Source organism: Haliaeetus albicilla, chromosome 1 (genome assembly GCF_947461875.1).
Source record: "Haliaeetus albicilla chromosome 1, bHalAlb1.1, whole genome shotgun sequence".
NCBI classification, from domain to species: Eukaryota; Metazoa; Chordata; class Aves; order Accipitriformes; family Accipitridae; genus Haliaeetus; species Haliaeetus albicilla.
In genome coordinates this window covers 83,423,371-83,444,208 of record NC_091483.1, presented here as the reverse complement: position 1 = coordinate 83,444,208, position 20,838 = coordinate 83,423,371, and the positions used below count along the sequence as shown (strand labels likewise).

The window sequence follows — 20,838 nt, the reverse complement described above, 5'->3', positions numbered from 1 at the left end:
AAGTTTCAAAGCAACAACATCAAAGTGCGTCTACAGGTGATAGTACCAACCAAAGTGCTAAAAACACGGTCTCCCACGGCCGACGGGCAGCAGCCGCTGCCTTGCCCGCTCTCCCTGGCCGCCGTTGGACCCTGCTGCCAACAAAACCACCCGGACCCCCCACCCCACTCCCTCCCCATCTCCGGCTGCACCCCAATCTTTGCTGTACCCCCATCCCTGCTGCTCCCCCCTCCACCAGGGCAGCATCCTCTGGCAGATTTAGCATCGAGGACCTGGTTTAGCATCAAGGGACCACAGGGCTGGAGAGGGGAAAAGGGATGTTTGGTTCTCCAGACGCTCGCACATCGCTGCGAAAGACTAAAATAGACCTAAATTTATATAGATTTAAAAAAATAACTTAGGAGGCAAACTCGCTACCTTTCAGGAGGGGGGAGGTCACTGTACAAGGCCCCTCGGAAATCGCTCACCGGGGCTGAGCTCGCGCCGGAGCAAACGCCGCCATGAAGTTCTTTAGGGAAACGATTGCAATTCCTGTATATATATATCTATATTTCTCTCCCCGCGGGGAGCGCGTCCTCTGATTATCTCTAAGCAAATGTGCGTTACCACGCTCGCTTCCCAAAAGCCATCCTGCCCGCCCGCACCATTGCACTCGCTTGTCCCCGGCCCCAGCTTGCCTCATCTTCCCCCTCCCCTCCATGGGACTTCATCCTGAGGCTGGATCAGAAAATCCCATTTTTCCTGTTTTCGGGCAGTTTTCCCACCTCTCCTTGCTGCTGCACACCAGGGAAGGATGTGCAGCAGCTTTTTCTTAGGGCAGGAGGGACCTTTTCGCCCGCCATGGGGATTCATTTGCCTCCCACTGATGGAGGAAGGTTGTGCATCGCCACCGCTCACCTTGCAACAACACCCTGCGATGCTTCGGTCGCAACAAACTATCTCTGATTGCTAAAATCTCCCTGCTACCGTTTTTTTCCGGTTTTTTTTTTGTTTTTTTTTTTTTAAAGCATTTTGTCATTTGGCACCGATTCCCAAATGCTTTCGCTCCACCCGAACCTGCAAGTTTTCAACCCAAAATGAGAGGCTGAAGTGATGCGCCAGCTCCTGGGGTGGGCTCCTCCAAGAGCTGAGAGCAAATGATGTTCAACTGCTGTAAGAGCCTTTATCACCACTTTTCATGTTCTTTTTGTTCTGTTTTAACCAGTTCGGAGTCTTTTGGAGGATCCAAACAAACTGTCCGAGACCCGGCCGTGGCTGTGCCTTGGGTGGCAGCGGGGGCCGTGACACACGGCGAGAGGTGGGATATTTTTTTCTTGCCTTCTTTGCTTGATAAAGAGGTTTAAAAACCTCCTTGGACAGAGCCAACCTGGGGGTTCCCATTTTCCTCGAGACCTTACACCCCTGGGCCCCCCCCCAAGCTGGGGGTGCAGGGATGAAGGCAGGAGGAGGCAGCCGGTCCCTGGAGCATCCCCAGCTCCTGGGGGCTCGGAGCGATGGATGACGAGCAAAATCCAACACATGGAGATAGAAAAACACAGATTTGGGATAAATTTGGCCTCCCAAGCTGGCTTTGCTGGTGGTGTTCCCCTTGAGATCCCTGACTGGCACCCAAATTCAAGTGAAGAGGAATACTGCGAGCATGGGAAAACTTTGGGCAAACTCGCTAGCAAAGGAATAAATGTCCCCAAAACTGGTCCTGTGGGAACCAGGTCTGGCAGCAACCGGGAGCACTGTCCATCCAACCCCTGCCAGATTTGGCCATCACCGTGACCCCAAGGGAAAGCTGCTCGCCCCGGGTCGGGTGGCTGTGCCCTGGCTTTTGCTGAGGATTGTCATCGCGGAGCCCCTCTGGGGCTTCTCTAGGGTCTAGTATGGGGTTGAGCTCACGCTGTGGCAGTCCCTTCCCTACCAGCACCCAAATACCCTGCATGATTTCAAGGCATTCCCAGGGGGATTTGGTATTTCTGCGCATCTCCATCATTTCCAGAGGAAATGGGGTTGAAACCCCATGGCCGATGCGGTGAATCCTACGGCCACGGGCAGCATTCCTCGAGCATCCCGTAGGGATGGGGGTTTGTGGGGGAGCCAACGGGGCCACGTGCCGGTGGGATGGGGAGGAAAAGCAGCAGGGAAACCATCAATATGACATTTCAGTGGAAGAAATACGCAGCCGTTAATGAGCTCGTTGCTGTTAACAACCTGGGCAATTAGGAGCCACCAGGAGGGCCAGGGAGACGCAGGGCTCTCATTACCGCCAAACCTGTCTCACTGTGCCAGCCACCTTCATCCCCAGCCGAGGAGGAGGAGGAGGAAGGGATGCATCCGAGCCCAGGCAAAATGGGAAAAAAACCCCACTTTCCATCTTCTAATCCTTGAACCCGCTCAAGGTCTTGTGTCATCGCAGGATTTTTTTGTAAAAACGTGGCTCTGCTAAGCCAGAAGTTGGACTTTTTGGGAACGCCCCAAGGGGAGGCGGATGGTTTGATCTGGTCTGGGCGACGCACCGAAGCACCAAATTCGGGTGAGGTTGTCCTGCCGTGACTTACAAAACCCTCGCGGCAGCGGGGGGACAGGGACGCAGCACACCCACGGCCACCAGCAGACACGGCCACCGATAGCACCGGCAGCCGCTCCGGCCTCGCTGGCGAGCACAGAAGGTTTCTCCAAAAGTCCTCAAGACCTCCCCTTGCTTTCCATCACCCTGTCCTCGCTTTCCCCAAGGCCTGGAGGAGCCGGGCAAGGGGCTGGAGACGGGCTAGCAGCAAACCCAGAGCAGCCACCTTCAGTCTTCGGACACAACTCTCCAACACGATAGTCTTTAAGCATAGAGTGTATAAACATGCTGAGTATATAATTTTCCTTTAAAATCTTTTTTTTTTTCCTTCTTTTCTTTATAGAAATAAATACTTACTTTGTTTTTTTTTTTAAGGGAATTTTGCAAGTCTCTGCGTTGTTTTGAATGGTGACATCTCCGCTGGGACCACGCTTGTGGGATGGACGCCGGGTGGTTCCCGGGGGGTTGTAGCTTTGCTGGGTGGTATTTTTTGCTGGTCGGGGCATCCCTTGCTCCTCTTGCCCCTGGATTATGCGTGTCCCAGCCTCCCCGGGGTGGAGGTAAACCCACGGCAAGCACGGTGGGGAGCTCCTTCCCGGTGCTGGGGAGTTTTTCCAATGCTGCCCATGGGGTCATGGTGGGATGTGGTAGCTTCTCACAGGCATTTTTTTGGGCTCCCACATTTTGTGCATACAGGGAACAGCCTTCTCCTGGAAAGCTGCAGTCAGTGGGGGAACGGAGGTGCTTCAGATGGGGGGTTATGGCCAAAAAAACCCTACCCTGTTTCAGAGGTGACAGCGTAGATGGGATGAAGGGTGGATGAAATGGTCTCCTGAGGTGCTTTCTGGGGTTGGAGACCCAGGAGCTGCCTCCAGCCCACCAGCAGCTTCAGTAGTTTGGAATCGATTTGATTTTCTGTCGGGGTCCCCGTGGGTTGTTGGCATGCTGGGAGTGCCTGGCTGAGGTCTGCAGCTCTCATGCCGTAGATGAGGAAGGTGGTACCGGGATGGGTCTGCAGCCTTCTCCCTCCTGGGGGGATGCTCCAGGGCAGCCCATCACCCTGGGAGGGCTGGAGGAAGGGAAGATACCCTGGGAAGGACCATCTCCTTGCAGCCATGCTGGCCAACAGGCACTGAAACCTCCAAGGTTGGTCCAGAGAAGAGGACAAACCCCCCCAAAATCTGCTTTTCTCGGTTGGCTCCTCTCAGCTCAGCGTGTTGGGTCCAAGCACGCCTGGTTGGGGCTCGGGGTGGCAGGGGGCTGTGGTTAAGGCCGGTGTGTCCCTGCTGCTGGCAGTGCTGTGACGGGTGTCCCCCATGGCGTGGGCACCTCCTGGCACCTTCTCCCCAGGGTGGAAAATGGAGATGCCTGACCCTGCTGGATGCCTTTCAAAAGCCTTTTCCTTTGGAAAAAAAAAAGGGTATTTTGGGGGTGATGATGTCCTTGCAGGCAGAAGACAGCCAGAAGAAAAAAAGCAGAATTAAGAAAACAGCTGTGGCCATAGATAAGGGATCTACCAGGGCCGTTGGGTTAGTGCTTTCACCAGCAGCTTTGGATTTCAGGACAATTTGGCCAGGGTTTCTCCTTCAGGCTGCTCGGGAAGGTGATGAGATGGCAAACGTGGGCGTCCCATGCCAGTCCCTCTTTCCGCATGGGACAACTCGCTCCGGAGGAAGCCTGAGCAGGTGGTGGATGTTGGTGGGGACAGAAGTATGATCCGTGTTTCCTGGTGGACGAGGATTGTGGAGATGGTTTATTGCCTTGACAGGAAGGTTTTGCTGGAGAGGAGGTGAGGCTGGAAACCTCTGGAAGAGCGACCATCTCTCCTGGTGTCCTCTGGCTCCTACAGCCCCCGAGATGCAGCTCTGCCATCTGGGCTTGTGCTGTCGTGGCTGCTGGTTTCTGGGCAGTATTTGCCCAGGTTTGGGTGCCCCTCTGTTAAACAAATGAAATCAAAACGAGCGGAAACCCTGCAGGAATGCTGGGCACCATTTTCTCTGGAGGAACGACCCCTTCCCACCCCACCTTCACCAGCCCATGGAGAGGACGGGGATGGTCCAGCCGTGATGCAGTGACGCTGAGCCCAGTGCTCTGCAAAGAGCCCACAGGGACAGGCTGAGCCATCCTCATCTCCCACACCATCAAACAGGCAAAAAAAAACCCCAGAAAGAGAGTTTGAAGAAAAAGACATTCCCCAAACAAGGATCCTTGGCAGCGAGCAGCCGCGGGTGTTTCGAAGCCATCTTCCCTCCTGGGAAAGAGCGTAGCCCTGCCTCTTTGGGCAGCCAAAAAATTTCCTTAAGTAGCACCTTCTCGCCCGTGAGCTGGCCCCGGGGATGAGCGCCGGCCGCCAGTCACTAAGGCCTGCAAAAGTTTGGGTTTTTTGTGCATGGGCCGGCATCTCCGTGCTCCAGGTCTGGCAACGGATGAGCGGCAGACGGTAGGTTTGGTTTCACGGGGCCTCTGGCTCCGCTGGGCAGAGGAGGGAATGTGCTTTGTGGTTCCCTGAAGGTCTAACAGCCTCCTTCCACTTTGATGTGTAAAATCTTGGAGAAGCCAGGTCTCTTCCTCAGGGCCTGGAAGAGGAGCAGAGAGCACAGTCAGTGCACAACCTGCCAGTCTTGCAGCCCCACAGGGTGAGCAAGAGAGAGGAGAGGACATCTCAAATCCCCACCATGGGAAGGGGTCCACCTGGGTCCCATCCCCACCACCGCATCCCACGGGGATTTGGCTTCCTTGCAGGACTGGCTCAATGCCTCTTAATCCCATGCCCTTGAAGCTAGCTCTGGATTTGGTTTCTGCTTGGTTAAAAATGTTGTTTCCAGAAGACAGTAGTAGTTTGGGGCAGACGACATCAACATGCAGGGGCACTTGGGATTTGCAAAGCACGGCAGTGGGCGGCCATGCAAGGAAAGCCCTTCCGAAATGGCTCTTCTCTGAAAGTGACCCCCACCCTGGGGGTGGACGTTGGTCTGTCTCGCTGCCCACTGTTTTTCCCATGCCGGGGCTTGGCAGCGGAGCAGGAATCGCATGAGCCATCTGACCCCATCTGACTGCACTGGTGGGCCTCCGTCCCCAAGTCCTGCTCTGCATCTCATGGGCTTTTTGCCTTACACCCCCATGGGAGCCCAACCTGCTGCAGGATGAGTCAAGGTGAAATGAAGGCACCTATTTTCCCCTTGGACACGGATGGAGTTGTCTGCCTTGGAGACCCTGAACAGATCAAGGATAGCGCAAGCCCTGCTGAGCATCACAAACTGAGCGAGGTCTGCAACTCAGCCTAAATAAAATTAACCGTATTTCTGCTTTCATGGGTGGGTTTTAAATCACTTCGCAGTGTTCAGCAAGTAAGTGGCCCTGCAAAGGAGGCAATAGCCCTTTTCTGTCCCCGGGGAAGAGACCTACAGAGAGGAAGTCCTGGTTAAAGCAATGGGAGGGAATCACAGTATGTTAAATCTTGTTTCAGCCTTTGGGGCATGTGTGTCTAAAGGACAGCGAGCCTTCAGGATGTCCCCGTTGAGCTATAATGTTCTCTACTGCGGAACTTCAGTGGTGGGCAAGAATTTGTCCTCAGACCCCATGGGGACACAAGACTGGTGACGCATGGGTGACCTGGGAATGGCATCCTTTACCTGGAGTTTGTTCACCATTTCTTCAAACATCTTCTTGGCTTCAGGGCTGTGGGGCTCTTTGAAGTAGTCCACAATGCCCACCTGCACGACGATGGACTTCAGGTTCCGACACACACCTGGGGGAAGAGATACTGCCTGGCCTCGCCATACCTGGTGGGGAGACAGCCTCCCCGCTGCCAGGATGGACCCTAAAACCCACCCAGTGCTCTTCAAGGCCTTGTGCATATCAGAAACCTCACCCTGAAGGTGGATGAGACCCACTTTTGGTGACCAAGACCTCTGTAGGGAGGACGGTGGTCTATGAGATGGTTCCTGATTGTCCTATCCCAAATCAGCAGTCCTACCGCTTCCTTGGGAGATCCTTACTCTTCCACCCAGAGGGGTGGGTTCCTATCAAGTCCAACCACAGTCACAAGTGCCATGACCACCAGAAACTGCACCTCAAACAGACCCTCCTGCCGGCTGCAGATCTCTTTCCCCCTAGAGCTCCCATCCTGGCAAAATTCTTCAGTAAATGGCTTGACTCCGAACTCAGATACACCAGGGTGAACCTCAGGTGTGCCACGGATATTGAGGCCTCGATTACAGTGAGGGGACCACAGAGAGAATGTCTCCATCCTTCCTGTGGCCCAAGGCAAGACCAGCTCTTAACGCATCCTTGGCAGGGGCCTGTTGGATCCCCTTTTAGAAAACTTCTACCATGGATCTCCCAGCACCTTCCAGTGTTGGCAGTGGGTTCCTGTGAGTGGGGCTGGAAGGCAGGGTCTGGTTCATGGATCTGGATATCTAGTGGCCTTTTGGTCAATGGATGATGCTATGCACTCCCCCAGCATTGCTACTCACTGTTGAAGTGCAGCAGGGCTTTGGGGGTGACTGGCGTGGAGGTCAGCACTAGCATCTCCAGCCCCTTCAGCCCCTCTCGACACATCTCCGCCGCGACCTCCTGGTTGATCTCTGCCACGTGGTCCAGCTCCAGGACCTGAAGCCGCATGCAGTTTCGGGCTGGAGGGGCAGAACACCCGCCATCAGCACCCCACGGGGAAGGGATGAGGACAGCCGATGGGAACAGGGTGGTAGGAGGGATGGGTGGCAGAAAGGAGGGGCAGAGTGCACCCATGGTCTTTGAGGTGGGCTTCTCCATTGAGATCCCCATGGGACATCTCCTAGGGGTATACCCTGCCTCCAGCAAGGTCTCCTTCTTCTTGTCCCATCAGAGGAGAGCTGCCTACCTAAGGACGCCAGTCCCTGGACGCCGCAGCCTGCCCCTCCGATGCCCAGTGCCCGCAGGTGCGGCCAGCACCGTCCGATCATCTGAAGGCAGCGGTTGCTGAAACGCGTCGGCTGCTGGCTGGGGAGATGAAGAAGAAAGAGCTGGGGAGGGCTGGCAGAAAAGCTCGTCCCCCACCACGAGTGCTTCCTCGAGTGGTGTTGGGGATGGGACCTCTCCCACCCCACCAAAGCAGGGGTTGCCACACTGGAAGGAGGTGTCTCCAGAGCAGACGTCTCCATCTGAGCAACCACCTTGGGTTGTGTTGCAACTGGGACAGGACAGGTCCATGCACTCAGTGGAGTCCCTCTGCCCCAAACCCTCTGGAGATCTGAATCAGGCCCTGAACTCTGTTTCTTGCAATGATGGAACCAGTAGCAGGAGCCTGGACCTCTAGTTCAGGTAGAGAAGTCTACATGCCATGTGGTGTTTCCCCCAGGGAAGAAACAAGCCACCAGGGACTTGACATGCAGCTTCTCCTGCTAAGAGACATCTCCCTCTGTACACCTCAGTCCAGGCTGACAGGGGACATGACATTGCAACAAACCTCCCAGGACAAGAAGAACTGCCCAGGAGGCAGCCCCATGGCACGGAGGTGAGGGGGCAAGTGACCTGCTCTGTGCACTCCTGAGCACTCATGCTGCAGGGTGGGGAACCGCCAGCATCTTCATGCCCCCAAAATGCTTTTCCAAAGCGAGAGCAACTACAATCCTCTCCCTAAGCAGCGACTTGACACCCTTTTAAAAACATCCAGACCCTTCAGGGCTGCTGTTATATGAGCAGTGAGGATCTCAGACAAGCGTTTGATCTTCACCATTGCCTACCAGACCCATCACAGCTCTCCTTTCATCTCTGGTGTTAGCAGCCTCCCTGGAAACACTCCCAGCTTGGCAGGGAGGTGCCTACACCCAACAGCTCCCAGCCTTCACAGAGAGGGATGGGGCTGAGCTCCTGGTCCCCCAAACTGGCCTCCAGGGTTGCTGCTCATCCCAGGAGGACCCCCATTCCCCCAAGAAAATATGGATCTGGCACCCAATTTCTTTCCAGCCCAGCGGTGCCCCTCACACTCAGCCTGGCCTCCTCCTAGCATGACTCTTACCATGGATGCAAAGGTGCGACCTGGAGGGAGATGATGTCCCTGCAACCCGCTCCAAGGGCCCAGATGACTTCATGACCCACGGGGTCCGTAGAGCTCCTGGAACAACACAGAGGACACACGGTGGCCCCCACTGGCAGTGATGCCGTCCCGGGGGCCATGTCTGCAGCCTCCACGCTGCTACATCTCGCTGCACCTGGAGGTACAAATCTGGTCATTATTTATAACCCATGATCTGCCCATGAACCAGACAGTCCCAACACCAACCCGTGCAGGAAGGCTGAAGGCATTTCTATCTGGAATTGTGCCTACAGATGTGCAACATCAAGAAAAATGGAAGAAGGTGAAGCTGAAGGTGAGATTGAAGATGAGGTAAGGCTGAAGGTAAAGGCTGAAGGTGTGGTTGGTGGTTGAAGGTGAGGTTGAAGGTGAGGTTGAAGGTGATGGCAAAAGTCTTCCAGATGCAAAGGTGGCAAGTGATTGAATTGAGACTGCCAGGCTGGGTACCCTTGCAGAGCAAATATAACATCCCCGCAGATCCCATTGGGTTGGTTTTACTTGCCACGTGGCCAGTCTGGATGGTGCCAGGAGGTGGTAAGGACGTTTCAGCGGATGGGAGCTAACTTCCAGCCAAGTGCAGTGGTTGCTCCACAGCCTCTGCACCAGCTCCACGGTTGTGCCACCACATCTGTAGGCGGCTGTTGGCCAAATGTCGCTGCAGAGGTTTGCTGTGGGCTCCTCCTTGGTGTTTTGGAGGTATCAAAACAGACTTCATGGGGTGCTGCTGGAGTTGCGCAGGAGCACAGCGGAGGTGTAGGTCTACCACGAGTCATGGCACCGACCAGGTGCGGCCATGCTGCCTGCCCACCCACCCGGCATTTGTGCCACTGGCTCAGAGGAGCTTTTGCTGATGCCGTCGGCTCCCAGCACCAAGTCAATGGAGGAGAGATGTCAGAGAGCGTCATCCTGATACCACCAGCCCAAACACAGGCCCCTGGCTGTTTCACCACACCAGGTTGCCTTCTGAAGACCGAGGCTGCACTTCCTAACTCTAAATGACCTACTTTGAAACTTCAGGCAAGCCTAAAAATAAGTGATGAGTGTTATCTTGAGTGTTTCACACATCTCCACTGAAGAAGCCTGCCAAGAGGCCCTTGCGAGTGTGGCAGGTTAATTAGAGCATGAGTCAGAGTCACAGGTTAGCAACATGCCAGGAGTACTTGGGCTTGCTCTAACGCCCTTGGAAGGGCCGATGGAGGAGTCTTTGGGTTAAACCCAGCAGCACTGGGCTGCCTCATGGTGTGGGATCCCCAGATCAGAGCCGTGTCTGAGCTCACTTGGGCCAAAGTGAGCCAGCTGGGTGTGCTTTCCCACCTGAAGGGTTCTCCATCCTGGGCTGGATGAGGACACCCATCAGCTGCAGGTGAACTGGATACCAAGGCTGAAGCGGTTGCCTGCAGGATGCAGTGGAGCAAGGATCAACCTCCCTGAGTGTGTAGGAAAGGTAAATCCTGTCTCCACAGGAGGCAGAGCCTCTTTGGAAGGTGGCCAAGGCCAAGGAGCAGTCAGTGATCTCCTCCAGGACCTGTGACCTCCTCCAGGACCTACACCATCATTGGCCTTCTGTTCTTGATCTTGGGCAAGGTCTCCAAGCTGGGTCTTAGCAATCCCGTGGCAGAGCTGTTCCTCCCTCCCGGGACAGTGGGACCCTGAGGTCTCTTCTCCCCGTTAGAAGCCTTCGTCAGGGGGTGATGGTCAGGTGGGACCTCACTGGGCCCTGGTGTTGGTGCACCTCTTCTTTACCCTTCTCTAACATAAAGCAGTGTCCCCATACCAAGACCCCGGTCACACCTCCAGCTGCGGTGAGATTGGCAACAGGATGATGGGAATGGAGCTGGAATGGAAACATCTGCATGGGAACATGCCAGAAGAGGATGAGAGTTGCAAGGACAGCTTGCACTGGGGACACTGGATACTGGGGCTGCCGCTAGGCTGGGGACATGGAAAGGTGGGTCCTTCACACCTGGCCAGGTGGGCTGCGTTCTGACAGGGAATGGGGATGGGCATCAGAGGAGTCCCAGCACATTCCATGGATGTTCCCAGCCTTCTCCCAGCCAGGGAACCACATGGTCCCCGTGGGCAAGGGGGGATGCCGGTGGCCATCCTTACCGGTACGTGACAGCCTGCAGAGCCCGGCAGTAGCAGCTGGCCAGCCAAAGCGAGCGGTCCGTCAGCACATTGGGGCAGTGTGAGATGCGGAGGATGAGCAGGTTGCTGCCCGTCGCCTTCAACAGGGACTCCAGCCCGGCTTCCAGGCAGCCCCTGCCGGAGATGGAGGCAGGGTCAGGCACGAGTGCCCACGCTCACCCTCCCCCTGGCCACCCCGGGGCCACCCCAGGAGGGTGACATGTTCCATGGGCATCCATGGCTCCAGGATGCCCAAAACCCACAGCAGCAGCCGGTGTGTGATGAACTGATGTCAGTGGAAACAGGACGTTGGGGCTCATGGAGCATTGTCATCCCTGAGGACCAGCGGCTCTGGCTGTGGGAGGAGGGTGCCCAGGATGCAGGGACTCACCGCGTGCTCTTCATGTAGTCCTCCTTGCTCTCCTTCTTCCCTCGCTGGCGCGGCTTGAGGTTTTGGAGGGTGAGGGAGTGCATCTGGGTGCACCACTGAGACAGCATGGCCAGGAACTGGGGGGGACAGGGGTGGCCGTCACCAAGGGGGACACCCTCAGCATGCCCCACGCCACCCATCCTTGGCTGCCTTTGGGTGGATCCGTGCACACACAGATGCTGTGAATATGTGAAAATGCACATACGAGGTCACGCAAGAGCGCGTGCAACAGAATCACGGGCGTGACCACAAAAGCACGTGAAAACGTGTGCACGTGTGAGCTCACGCCCACAAGCGTGAACGTGCAACGCATCCAGCTGCTGGTGCAAGCACACAGCTGTGTGCACCCACGTTCCCATGACCGCAATGGCACAGCAACCAACACAAGAAACGCGCTTGCACAGCTTCACCTTTCTGGAAGAAAGGTCTCGCCCCGGGCAGTGCCGTCCCCATCCCCGGTACCTTGGAGGACACCCTGGCGTTCTCCAGCAGCACCCGCGTCCACACAGCCGGGTGCCGGGCCACGAACTTCCAGTCCTTGCACACCTCGGCCGCCCGCAGCAGGGTCTTGGTGTCCAGGTAGGTGAAGATGCAGAAAAGAGCCGCCCGCATCTTGAGGATCTCGGGGCTGATCACCTCGCTGGAGTGGCCCGGGCTGCCCCTCTCCAGCCGTCCCACCTTGACCCCGGCCCCCTCGGTCCTGGCTGTGGGACACCCGCCACCGGTTGCCACTGGTGGCCAGGGAGGGCGGCAGGGAAGGGATGTTCCTCGTGGGGCTGAGGAGCCATCCCCGTCCCCCCCACCTTCCAGCCTTCCCAATCCTCCCACCCCACCAGAAGAACCCGGCATGGTCTCACCCGTCAGCCGGCAGCTGCCGGCGGGTCGGGATGCGGCAGATCCGGGTGCCTCTGGCTCCCAGCCTTCGGCCTCCGACTCGGTGGTGCGGGAGCCCACATCGGAGACGTCACCCTCCTCGCCCTCGGTGCTGTTGCGGTAGGGCCGGCGATGCCAGTTTTGGATGGCTTGCCGGCGCAGCCCCGATCCCCGGGCGCCGTCCCGCGCCGGGTAGGGATGCCCGTCGGCGGTGTCATCGGTGGGACATGGCTCTGCGCTGTCACTGTCGTAGCAGCCAGAGCTCTGCGACACGGCTTTCGCACGGCTCGAGGCCCTGGGGGGACAGGGATGCCCAACCTCAGTGCTCACCGGGGTGCACGTCCCCTTCCCGCCAGCCAAAAAAAGACCATCCCATTAAAATCCCAAAGAGGCAGCACGGAATGGGGGACTCACCCGGTGCTGGAGGAGGAGCGCTGGTTGGACACGCCGTAAGGACCGTGCACGGCCACCCCCGGCCCCGGGTGCCTGTCTCTCTGCGGGGAGATGGGACAAGAGGAGCCAACGTGGCGAAACCCAAAATGTGGGTGGTGCAGCCGAGGGAGACGACCCCGATAACCCACCCAGCGCCAGCCGCGTTTTGGGGTGAGGCCATACCCAAGTGGGATGCAGAAGAGCATCTCCAGCATCGCCCCAGCTTGCCACGGGAAAACAGACCCACTGAGAAGCAACTTCTTTTTGGGATCCCCCCCACCTCCTGGGATTATCCATTTCCCCACGGGAACGAGATGGGGGTCCCTACACCTCCCTGCTCAACCCCTTACAGCCATCAGAGAAGCCACATGGGTGCATGCCCGAAGCCGCTGGGGTGCCCGTGCCTGTGCCCGCGGAGGTACCGGTCGGCCGGCGGCCTTGGCCCCCGGCGTGCCGCAGCGTCCCAGGCTGCCATTTGGAGTGGTGCCGCAGCTGCTGCTGATGATCTGGAGCTGCTTCTCGGCCCGGTCCGCCCGGTCCAGCAGCTCCTCGATGAAGTGCTGAAGGCGGACCTTGGCGTTGGCCTCGCGGGCGGCCGTCTCCTTCAGGAACTGGTCGATCTGCAGCACCTCCCTGCGTGGAGGGACCGGTTGGGTGACACCCCAATACTTTCTCACCCGTCCCTGTTAAGGACCTCCATCCCTGTCTGCGAGCTGGGGTGGGGGGGTTCAAGGATGCCGGCGCGCATCCGGACCATTCCATCATCAGCTTGATTTGGGTCTGTGCCAGCCCGGACGGCTCCCGGGCATGGTTCGGGGCAGAGCGGGGACCAAGGGATGCTCCTGGCATGCAGGGTGGATGTGGCCACCTTGTTTTGGGGGGGATGTCATCCCCAGCACCTTCACTGGGATGCACATCGCTCCCAGGATTGGAGTCAGGCCCCTGAGCTAGATGGAGCGGACGGAGGATGATGATGGCGCGGTGGGATGATGGAGGAAGATGGCAGTTGTACCATCTCATTCAGGGCAGACTTAAAGGAAAGACCTTAAGGGCAGCTTGGAGTCCTTAAACCCCACTCAGCCCCGTACCCCGTCAAGCCCTGTGGTTGCAGGGCCCCGGTTCCCCTCGTTAACACCTTAATTAGCAGGCGCTCAGGAGCTTCATGCCTGGGGATGGGCAGGGTTCACCCTGCTGAGGCACTGAGATGTCATCCCCAAAATGTGGCCAGCTCTAGGGTGGAGCGTGCCAGCAGCTCAGTGACCCGAGGTGGCCCCATCCCACCCCGCACACGCGTGGGCCCGGCACGCACACACCTGCCGACCTCATCCGCTTCCCCAAAAACATCGGCATAACACACAGGCACATGCAGGAAAGTGAAGGAAAAGGAGGGGACAGCCCTTTAGTGACATAATTCTCGTTGCTGGTTATTAATTGCCGTTTAAACCAATTCATTGCCCCGCAACCTGTCATTTACAAGGTGAGCCTGGATGCTTCCCAGTAACGATTTGGGCAGGCTCCCAGCGAGGGGCCTCCAGAGATTTGGAAGGCAAATGGGGCTCTGGCATGGCAGATGTAAGGTGATGCTGGTGGTTATCATCTCCATCTCTCTCGTTCCCATGGACCGTGTGGAAAAAACACCCCCGGCAAAGCAAACGGAGCCCAGGAGCAAAAAGCCTCCCATGGGGATGACGGCCTCGTGGTGTTTCGGAGCTGGCAGGGCTGGGAAATGTCCCTGGCAATGTTTTGTTCTTGGGGAAGGGTGAAACTGGCTTTGCTGATGAAAATGATTTCTGATGGTTTCACTACAACCAGGAAAAAAACCATCTCTTTTCATCAGCTCTTTCCATGGTCTCTCTGCAACCTGGCAAGTGATTTTGTCACTCTGGCTGGAGGAGTTTGGACTGATGAGGACAGTCAAGGAGCAGGAGGGTTTCTCTAAGGAAAGGGAGGTCCGGGAGGTAGTTTTGGGGCATAAAACCAGGTTCTTACTGGTAATGGTGTCCAGGCTCCACCACAGACCGAACAAGATGCATTTGACCCCTTGGTCACCCTCCATCCACCCTGTCTTACATGTCTCCAGGCCCTGCTCCAGACTTGTCCACTCTAGTGGCCCTCATCCTGCCACCCCCCCCCCCAAGATGCCCCTGGACAACACCCACGAGGCAGCTGATGGCAGCCCCCCAACCTCCCCATGGCCTGTCCCATACACATGCATCCAAACCCAGAGGTGTTGCCCTTATCCAGCCCCAGCACCATCCCCATTCCTCACCCCAGGACCATCCCCACCACCAGCAAATCCTGTGAACCTTGTTTCTGAGCTGCAGGCATTATTTTGGAGTCAAAGTCATTAACGAACATGCTGACAATGGTGGGGATCAAGACAAGTCCTTGAGGGATCCCACCAGTGCTCCCAGCCCAGCACAACCGTGACTATCCCCCACTAACCTTTTCCTCACTGACTTTCTGGACCCCGTGGTGGTCTCCAGGTTTGCTAAGAAACTCCTGAGGAACAAGGTCTAGTTTGCTTGAGCAACATCAATGGGCAAAATGACCCAACGCTTTACTGGAGGGAAACTCAGGAGTAGCACTGGGCTGGGAAGGGTGTGTTGAGTGGGAACATGGGAGGAAAATGAGGATAACAGTGCCACGGTCCTAACAGCAAATGGAGGTCATACTGCTTGGGCTATCCTACCCTCCTTCTGGGAGAAAACCCCCAAATTAGGCATGGCCAAGGTGTCCCCTCTCATGTTTATAACCATGGGACAGGTCGATGGAATTGTATAAAGCCAGATGATCCAGCTGTGGAGCCAGATGGGATGACCCAGCCCTGGTTTTGGGAGGACACCATTTGGTACTAGATATGGGCTGCAGCAACATGGCCACCACCATGCTCCTTGGTAGGACAGCAGGATGGCCATGCGCATCCCCAGGCTGGCCATGTCCTGGGGGCACTGGTGGCTCTGGGACAAGGTATGGCATGATGTGACTCAGCTTGGTCACAGACAGGGAGAGGCTCAGGTCTACGTGGACACTGCCCACGTGGGAGAAGATGCAAAAACCCGATGAGAGATGATTCTAATGGGGATTGTCAAAGGGATTGTGCCCTAGCACTTGGTCTGAGGGTTTGGTGATGGTGTTGGGCTCCTCAGGGCTCACCACCAGGGACCGATTTCCCCCCACCCTGCAACTGGGAGAGGGGACGAAGGACTCACTGTTGCTTGCGGGTGAGTTCCTGCTCCTTCTGCACCAGGTCCTGCTTGAGGGAGGCCAGCATCTCCACGCTGACGTCTACCTGGCGGGACAGTTCGGATGCCCGGTCCTCCAGCTCCTGCTTCTCCCGGCTGAGCCGCAGGCTCTCCTGCTTGGCCTTCTCCAGCTCCGAGCTCTTACGGTCCAGCTCCACCTGGAGCCGGCCCACCTGCGAGGCGATCTTCTGCTCCACCTCCTCCGTCAGCTTCTCCAGCCGCTTGTCCACTTCCAGCTTCTCAAAGGCGCGGATCTTCAGGCGGGCCAAGCCTTCCTCGTAGGCAGCGTCCATAGCGGCCGGCGGCACGGGGGCCGGCGCCACGGCTTTTCCCCGGGTGAAGATCTCCGTCAGCGGGATCTCGATCTCGTGGACATAGCGGGGAGAGGGGGAGGAGGACGGGGCCGGCTCCAGCTCCTCGGCGGGGACGAGGTCGCAGGAGAAGCGCTGGTCCTTGCCTTGGAAGGAGGTGCTCTCAAAGTAGTCCCGCCGGGCGGCCGGCGTCAGCAGAGCCCCGTCGGCGGCCAGGGGGAAGACGGCGGCATCGCAGATGCTGTTGGTCTTGGAGAGGACGTAGAGGGTCTCATAAGTGTGGTTGTACTCCAGGTGCGCCCGCAGCGAGGAGAGGCTGCGGAACCGCTTGTGCTCCCCGCACCGCGGACACCGGTAGGGCAGGTCCAGCGAGGCCATCCCTCAGCTACGCGCCCCGACGCAGGGGAACCGCACGGCCCCGCTCATGGCGCGGGGTGGATGGACCGGTGGCACGTGGGATGGGTTGGGGAGCCCCGGGCGGTGGGGTCGTGGCTTCGCTGGGGCATGGCGGGATGAGAGGCCTGGGATGGAAGCGGGGGGTCCGGCACTTCCTGGCGGGGGTATGTCAGCATCGGCTGGGGCCAGGCACTGGAAGAGATGGCAGGGGGTTAGTGACACAGGAATGATGGATCACCAGAAGTCCCTCCTTGGCCCTTCTTCCTGGTCCTTTCTCTGCACCCATCCTCCCCTCCCGTGTTCCTCCCACTCATGCACAACCCTTGGGAGGATGCACAATGCTCAAGAAGGTGCACAACCCATGGGAACGTGCACAACCCTTGGGAAGACCCACAACCCTTGGGAAGATTTACAACCCTTTGGAAGATCCACAACCCTTGGAAAGGTGCATAACTCTTGAAAGGTACGCAACCCCTGGGAAGATCCGTAAACACTGGGAAGGTCCCCTGCTCCTCAGGAAGGTGCACAACCCTTGGGAATGTACACAACCCTTGGGAAGACCCACAACCCTTGGGAAGATTTACAACCCTTCAGGAGATCCACAACCATTGGAAAGGTGCATAACTCTTGGAAAGGTATGCAACCCCTGGGAAGATCCATAACCATTGGGAAGGTGCACAACCGTTGGGAAGGTTCATAACCATTTGGGATGAGGACAGCTGTCAGGAAGGTGGGAAATCTCTCTCTGTGTGCCCTGAGCTTGCCACAGAGGGGTGACCCATGTGCTTTCTTGCCCAAGCACACCATGCAATGAGCCCCTGCAGTGCCAGGGGTCTCCAGGCCCTGTGTCTGATGCTGGAGCCAGGGTGCTGGGAGCCACCTCTTCCAAGCAAAGGGTGACCCAGTCCTGCTAGATCAGCCCATGCAGCCTTGCAGCAGGGATAGTTACTTCTCCAGCCCCTCACCGCAGCCGTTGGGTCTTATCACTGATCCCCTCTGGGGCTGTGGGACCCCCATGCTGTGCTGTCCTGGTGATACAGAGGACCTGGTGGCTTCCCACACCCAGGCAAGTGAGGGTCCCTGCAGGGATCTGGTTTATCCCCCACTCACAAAACCCTCCAAGACATTTGGGGGGGAAAACCCCACCCTTTTGAAATGGGATAAGCCAGCAAAAATCCAGCCTAGGAGGTCACCGTGGTCTCCTCCAGCCTGGGAGGCACAAGCACCTTTCGAGGTGCATTTTTGTGCTGTTTTCACCCCAAAGCACCGAGGGCACCCATGGGTGGGATCATCCCTTGCTCATCGCTCTGCAATATCCCACAAAGGGCTCTTCCCACCATCCTAAAACCCCTCTGAGCCCCTCTGCACCCCACAACCGCCAGCCTTGGCGAGCACTAAACAGCCACTGAACCCTCCATCCATGCTGGTCCCCAGGGCGGCATCCCCCGCGGCTCAGCACCCCCCCTCGGAAGGCACAACGGGGCCACGAGGTATGGGAAACCATTTTTTAGGGAAAAAAATCAGTAAAGGCAAGAAATCCATGCAAAAAAACCCCCAGACAAAAACCAAAGATGTGCTGGGAGGATTTCTGGAACTGCCCGGTTTGGGGGGGTCATTACAAAACGGACCCTCGCACGTTAACCCCGCCTGGGCGACCACCGGCACCAGCCTGGCCGAAACCCGGCGAACACAAAGCACCGCCGGCAACTTCGGTTGCTGCCGATGGGATGAGAAAGCGCTTTTCCACCGTAGGGATGGGGCCACAGCATCGTGCCACTGATATTTCAGGCCTGGATCCCTGCCCTCATCTCCCGGGGTACCCCATCATCCTCCGTCCGTATTTCCCAGCCGTAAGCCAAGGCAGAATCCGGCCCAGGCGGGTCCAAATGCACACATCGCCCAGTCCCTGTCCTGGGCATGTCCTACCCTGACCACAAAACCTCTCCTCCCTCCCGCCCCCCCCACCAACGATCAGGATATAAGGAAATTATTAGCGGAGTCATTACTACGGCGGCCACGCTAATAAAGCCCACAGGCATCCGGAGCCGGGAAATGCTCCCAGCCGCCGGGAGATTGCAGCAGCGGGCGAAACCCATCCCTGGGCTGCTTCTGTGCCGCTACCTGCGATTCATCATGGATCCTTTCTTCGCATTGTTTAACATTTTTTCTGCCCACCCCCCACCCCAAATTAAAAAAAAAAAAATTACCAGCAGGCAGCTCTGCTGCCTGGTTGAAGAGGGAAGGGGGGGATGGAGAAGAGGGGTGGCGGTGGGGGATGCTGCCGGCACCTTGTGCCCGCTGGTCCCCATCCTTCGCCGGCTTAGGTTGCAGCGGGGTGGGGGGCACCGCGGTGGGCGAGGGTGGCTGGGGATGAGGCGTGGGGGGCTTGCGGGAGGTGGGCATGAAAAACCAGGGTGCATTTAACCCCCCCCCAAACACCTGCAGCAAGGAGCAGAGGGTCCCTCCTCACCTCCTGGCAGTGGCTTTGTCCCTGCTGTGTCCCCCCTGTTCCCCCCCAGGATGGGGGGTCCCTGGGCGAGAAGCAGCCTGGGGACAAGCCACCACCTTCCAGCACATCATCCTGCTTCGCCCCATACCTGCTTCTCGCCGCCGACCTCCCGCGTTTGGCTTTTTCGGCGAGGGCAGCATCTCTTCCCGCTTCCTCACCAGCTGCCACCGTCCCCGTCGAAACCGGAGCGAACTGGGGGGCTGTGGGGTTTGGGGATTGGGGGGGGGGTGGGATGACGATGAAGCACGCACACCCGCTCTGGTGCACAAAGGAGGCGGCTGCTGAGCTGCTCAGGGCTTTGTCAGGGATGAGGGATGCCCGGCAAGAGGGATGCAGCCCAGGGAGGAGGCAGGAGCTGCGGGAAGCATCCTGCTCCCTGCGGCCAGTACCTCCATGCCAGCCAGGCCCTGGGGATGGAGGGAGGGTGGTGGCTGCGGGAGGAGGAGGAGGAGGAGGAGGAGGAGGAAGAAGGGAGCAGAGGCCGAAGGCCCCCGGCGGGGTGGCGGGAGGATGAGGGGTGCTGGGCACCCTGGGGATGGAGGGTCCCCGGGGTGCTGCTGGGTTCAGGGGGGGCTGTGCATGGTGAAGGCAGGGGCGAGGGAGGGAGGGATGGAGGGATGGAGGGATGGAAGAGGGAGGGCGAGCGCTAGCAGCCTCCTCCTCCTCCTCCTCCTCCCTTTCGCAGCCTGAGCCCGGACTGTTTCTCTCTGCCTCTTTCCTCCTTCACAGCTCCCTCTGCCTGTCTCCCCACGAACACGGCGGGCTCTCCGCCGGGCCTTGCTGCCATGCAGCAGCCTGCTGGCCTCAGCCTCCATCTCCTCTGTTCCCCCCCCAAGCCCACCCTTGCCCCCACCGGTGAAGCCCCCGTCCCTGGCAGGCTCCCGGCTGGGATCACCCCGGGGAGCATCACCTCCTGGGGGGGGCCAGCCGGCGTGGGGTCGAGTGTGGGTGCCTGCATTGCTCCTTCCCCATCCTGGGCTGGACTCAGGGTTGCGAGGACCCTGGCTTGGTCCTGAGACAGTCCCTGAGCACCCTGACTTGGTCCTGTTCTGGTCCCTGAGCACCCTGACTTGGTCCCTGGCTTGGTCCTGATCCAGTCCCCGAATGCCCCAGCTTGGTCCCGATTGAGTCCCTGAGCACCCTGGCTTGGTCCTGATCCAGTCCCTGAATGCCCCAGCTTGGTCCCGATTGAGTCCCTGAGCACCCTGGCCTGGTTCTGATCCAGTCCCAGAGCACCCCAGCTTGGTCCCTGCCTTGGTCCTGATTGAATCCCTGAGCACCCTGGCGTGGTCCTGTTCTGGTCCCTGAGCACCCTGACTTTTGGTCCCTGAATGCCCCAGCTTGGTCTCAATTGATTCTCTGAGCACCCTGGCTTGGTCCTGATCCAGTCCCTGAGCACCCCAGCTTGGTCCCTGCCTTGGTCCCAATTGATTCCCTGAGCACCCTGGCTTGTGTCCCTGGCTTGGTCCTGATCCAGTCCCTGAGCACCCCAGCTTGGTCCCTGCCTTGGTCCCAATTGATTCCCTGAGCACCCTGGCTTGTGTCCCTGGCTTGGTCCTGATCCAGTCCCTGAACACGCTGCCTTAATCCCTGGCTTGGTCCTGACCCAGTCCCCAAGCACCTCACCTTGGCCCCCGAAAGCATCCAGCACCGACGTGTTTTCTTGTCCCTGATGTGGACACGGGGGAAGATGGCAGCGTTGGGACCGCGATGCCACCAGCCTGGGGGTGCGCGGTTGTCCCCATCCTTGAGTAGTCCCAGGTTTTGGGGTGCAATCGCTTCTCCTTTCCTAAAAACACAAGCCCGTGTGCTCAGTCCCATCCCACCCCAGAAGCAGCTTCACCCAGGTGCCACGGTGGGTGCCCCCCTCCCTCCCCCCCTCCCTCGGCAGCGCCGGCCGGGGGAG

The 20,838-nt window shown here is 58.2% G+C and overlaps 1 protein-coding gene across 4 annotated transcripts; it reads right to left on the bottom strand.

Moving 5' to 3' along the window:
• Positions 1–1,194: 1,194 nt before the first annotated feature.
• FBXO41 (F-box protein 41) lies at positions 1,195–19,602 on the bottom strand. 4 transcript variants are annotated; one of them, XM_069797078.1, is made up of 13 exons: positions 19,021–19,602; positions 15,684–16,615; positions 12,822–13,104; positions 12,454–12,533; positions 12,024–12,334; positions 11,629–11,897; positions 11,128–11,243; positions 10,719–10,871; positions 8,553–8,648; positions 7,416–7,534; positions 7,030–7,188; positions 6,187–6,302; positions 1,195–5,130 (listed from the first exon to the last, which is right to left on the bottom strand). In XM_069797078.1, exons 2-13 carry the CDS (start codon positions 16,403–16,405, stop codon positions 5,068–5,070), a joined length of 2,487 nt encoding a protein of 828 aa, XP_069653179.1. In that variant the 5' UTR covers positions 16,406–16,615; positions 19,021–19,602; the 3' UTR covers positions 1,195–5,067. The 4 variants fall into 4 exon arrangements, with proteins under 4 accessions (XP_069653179.1, XP_069653180.1, XP_069653184.1 ...); XM_069797079.1 differs by having other exon boundaries at positions 11,629–11,870; XM_069797083.1 differs by having other exon boundaries at positions 12,894–13,104.
• Positions 19,603–20,838: the final 1,236 nt, after the last annotated feature.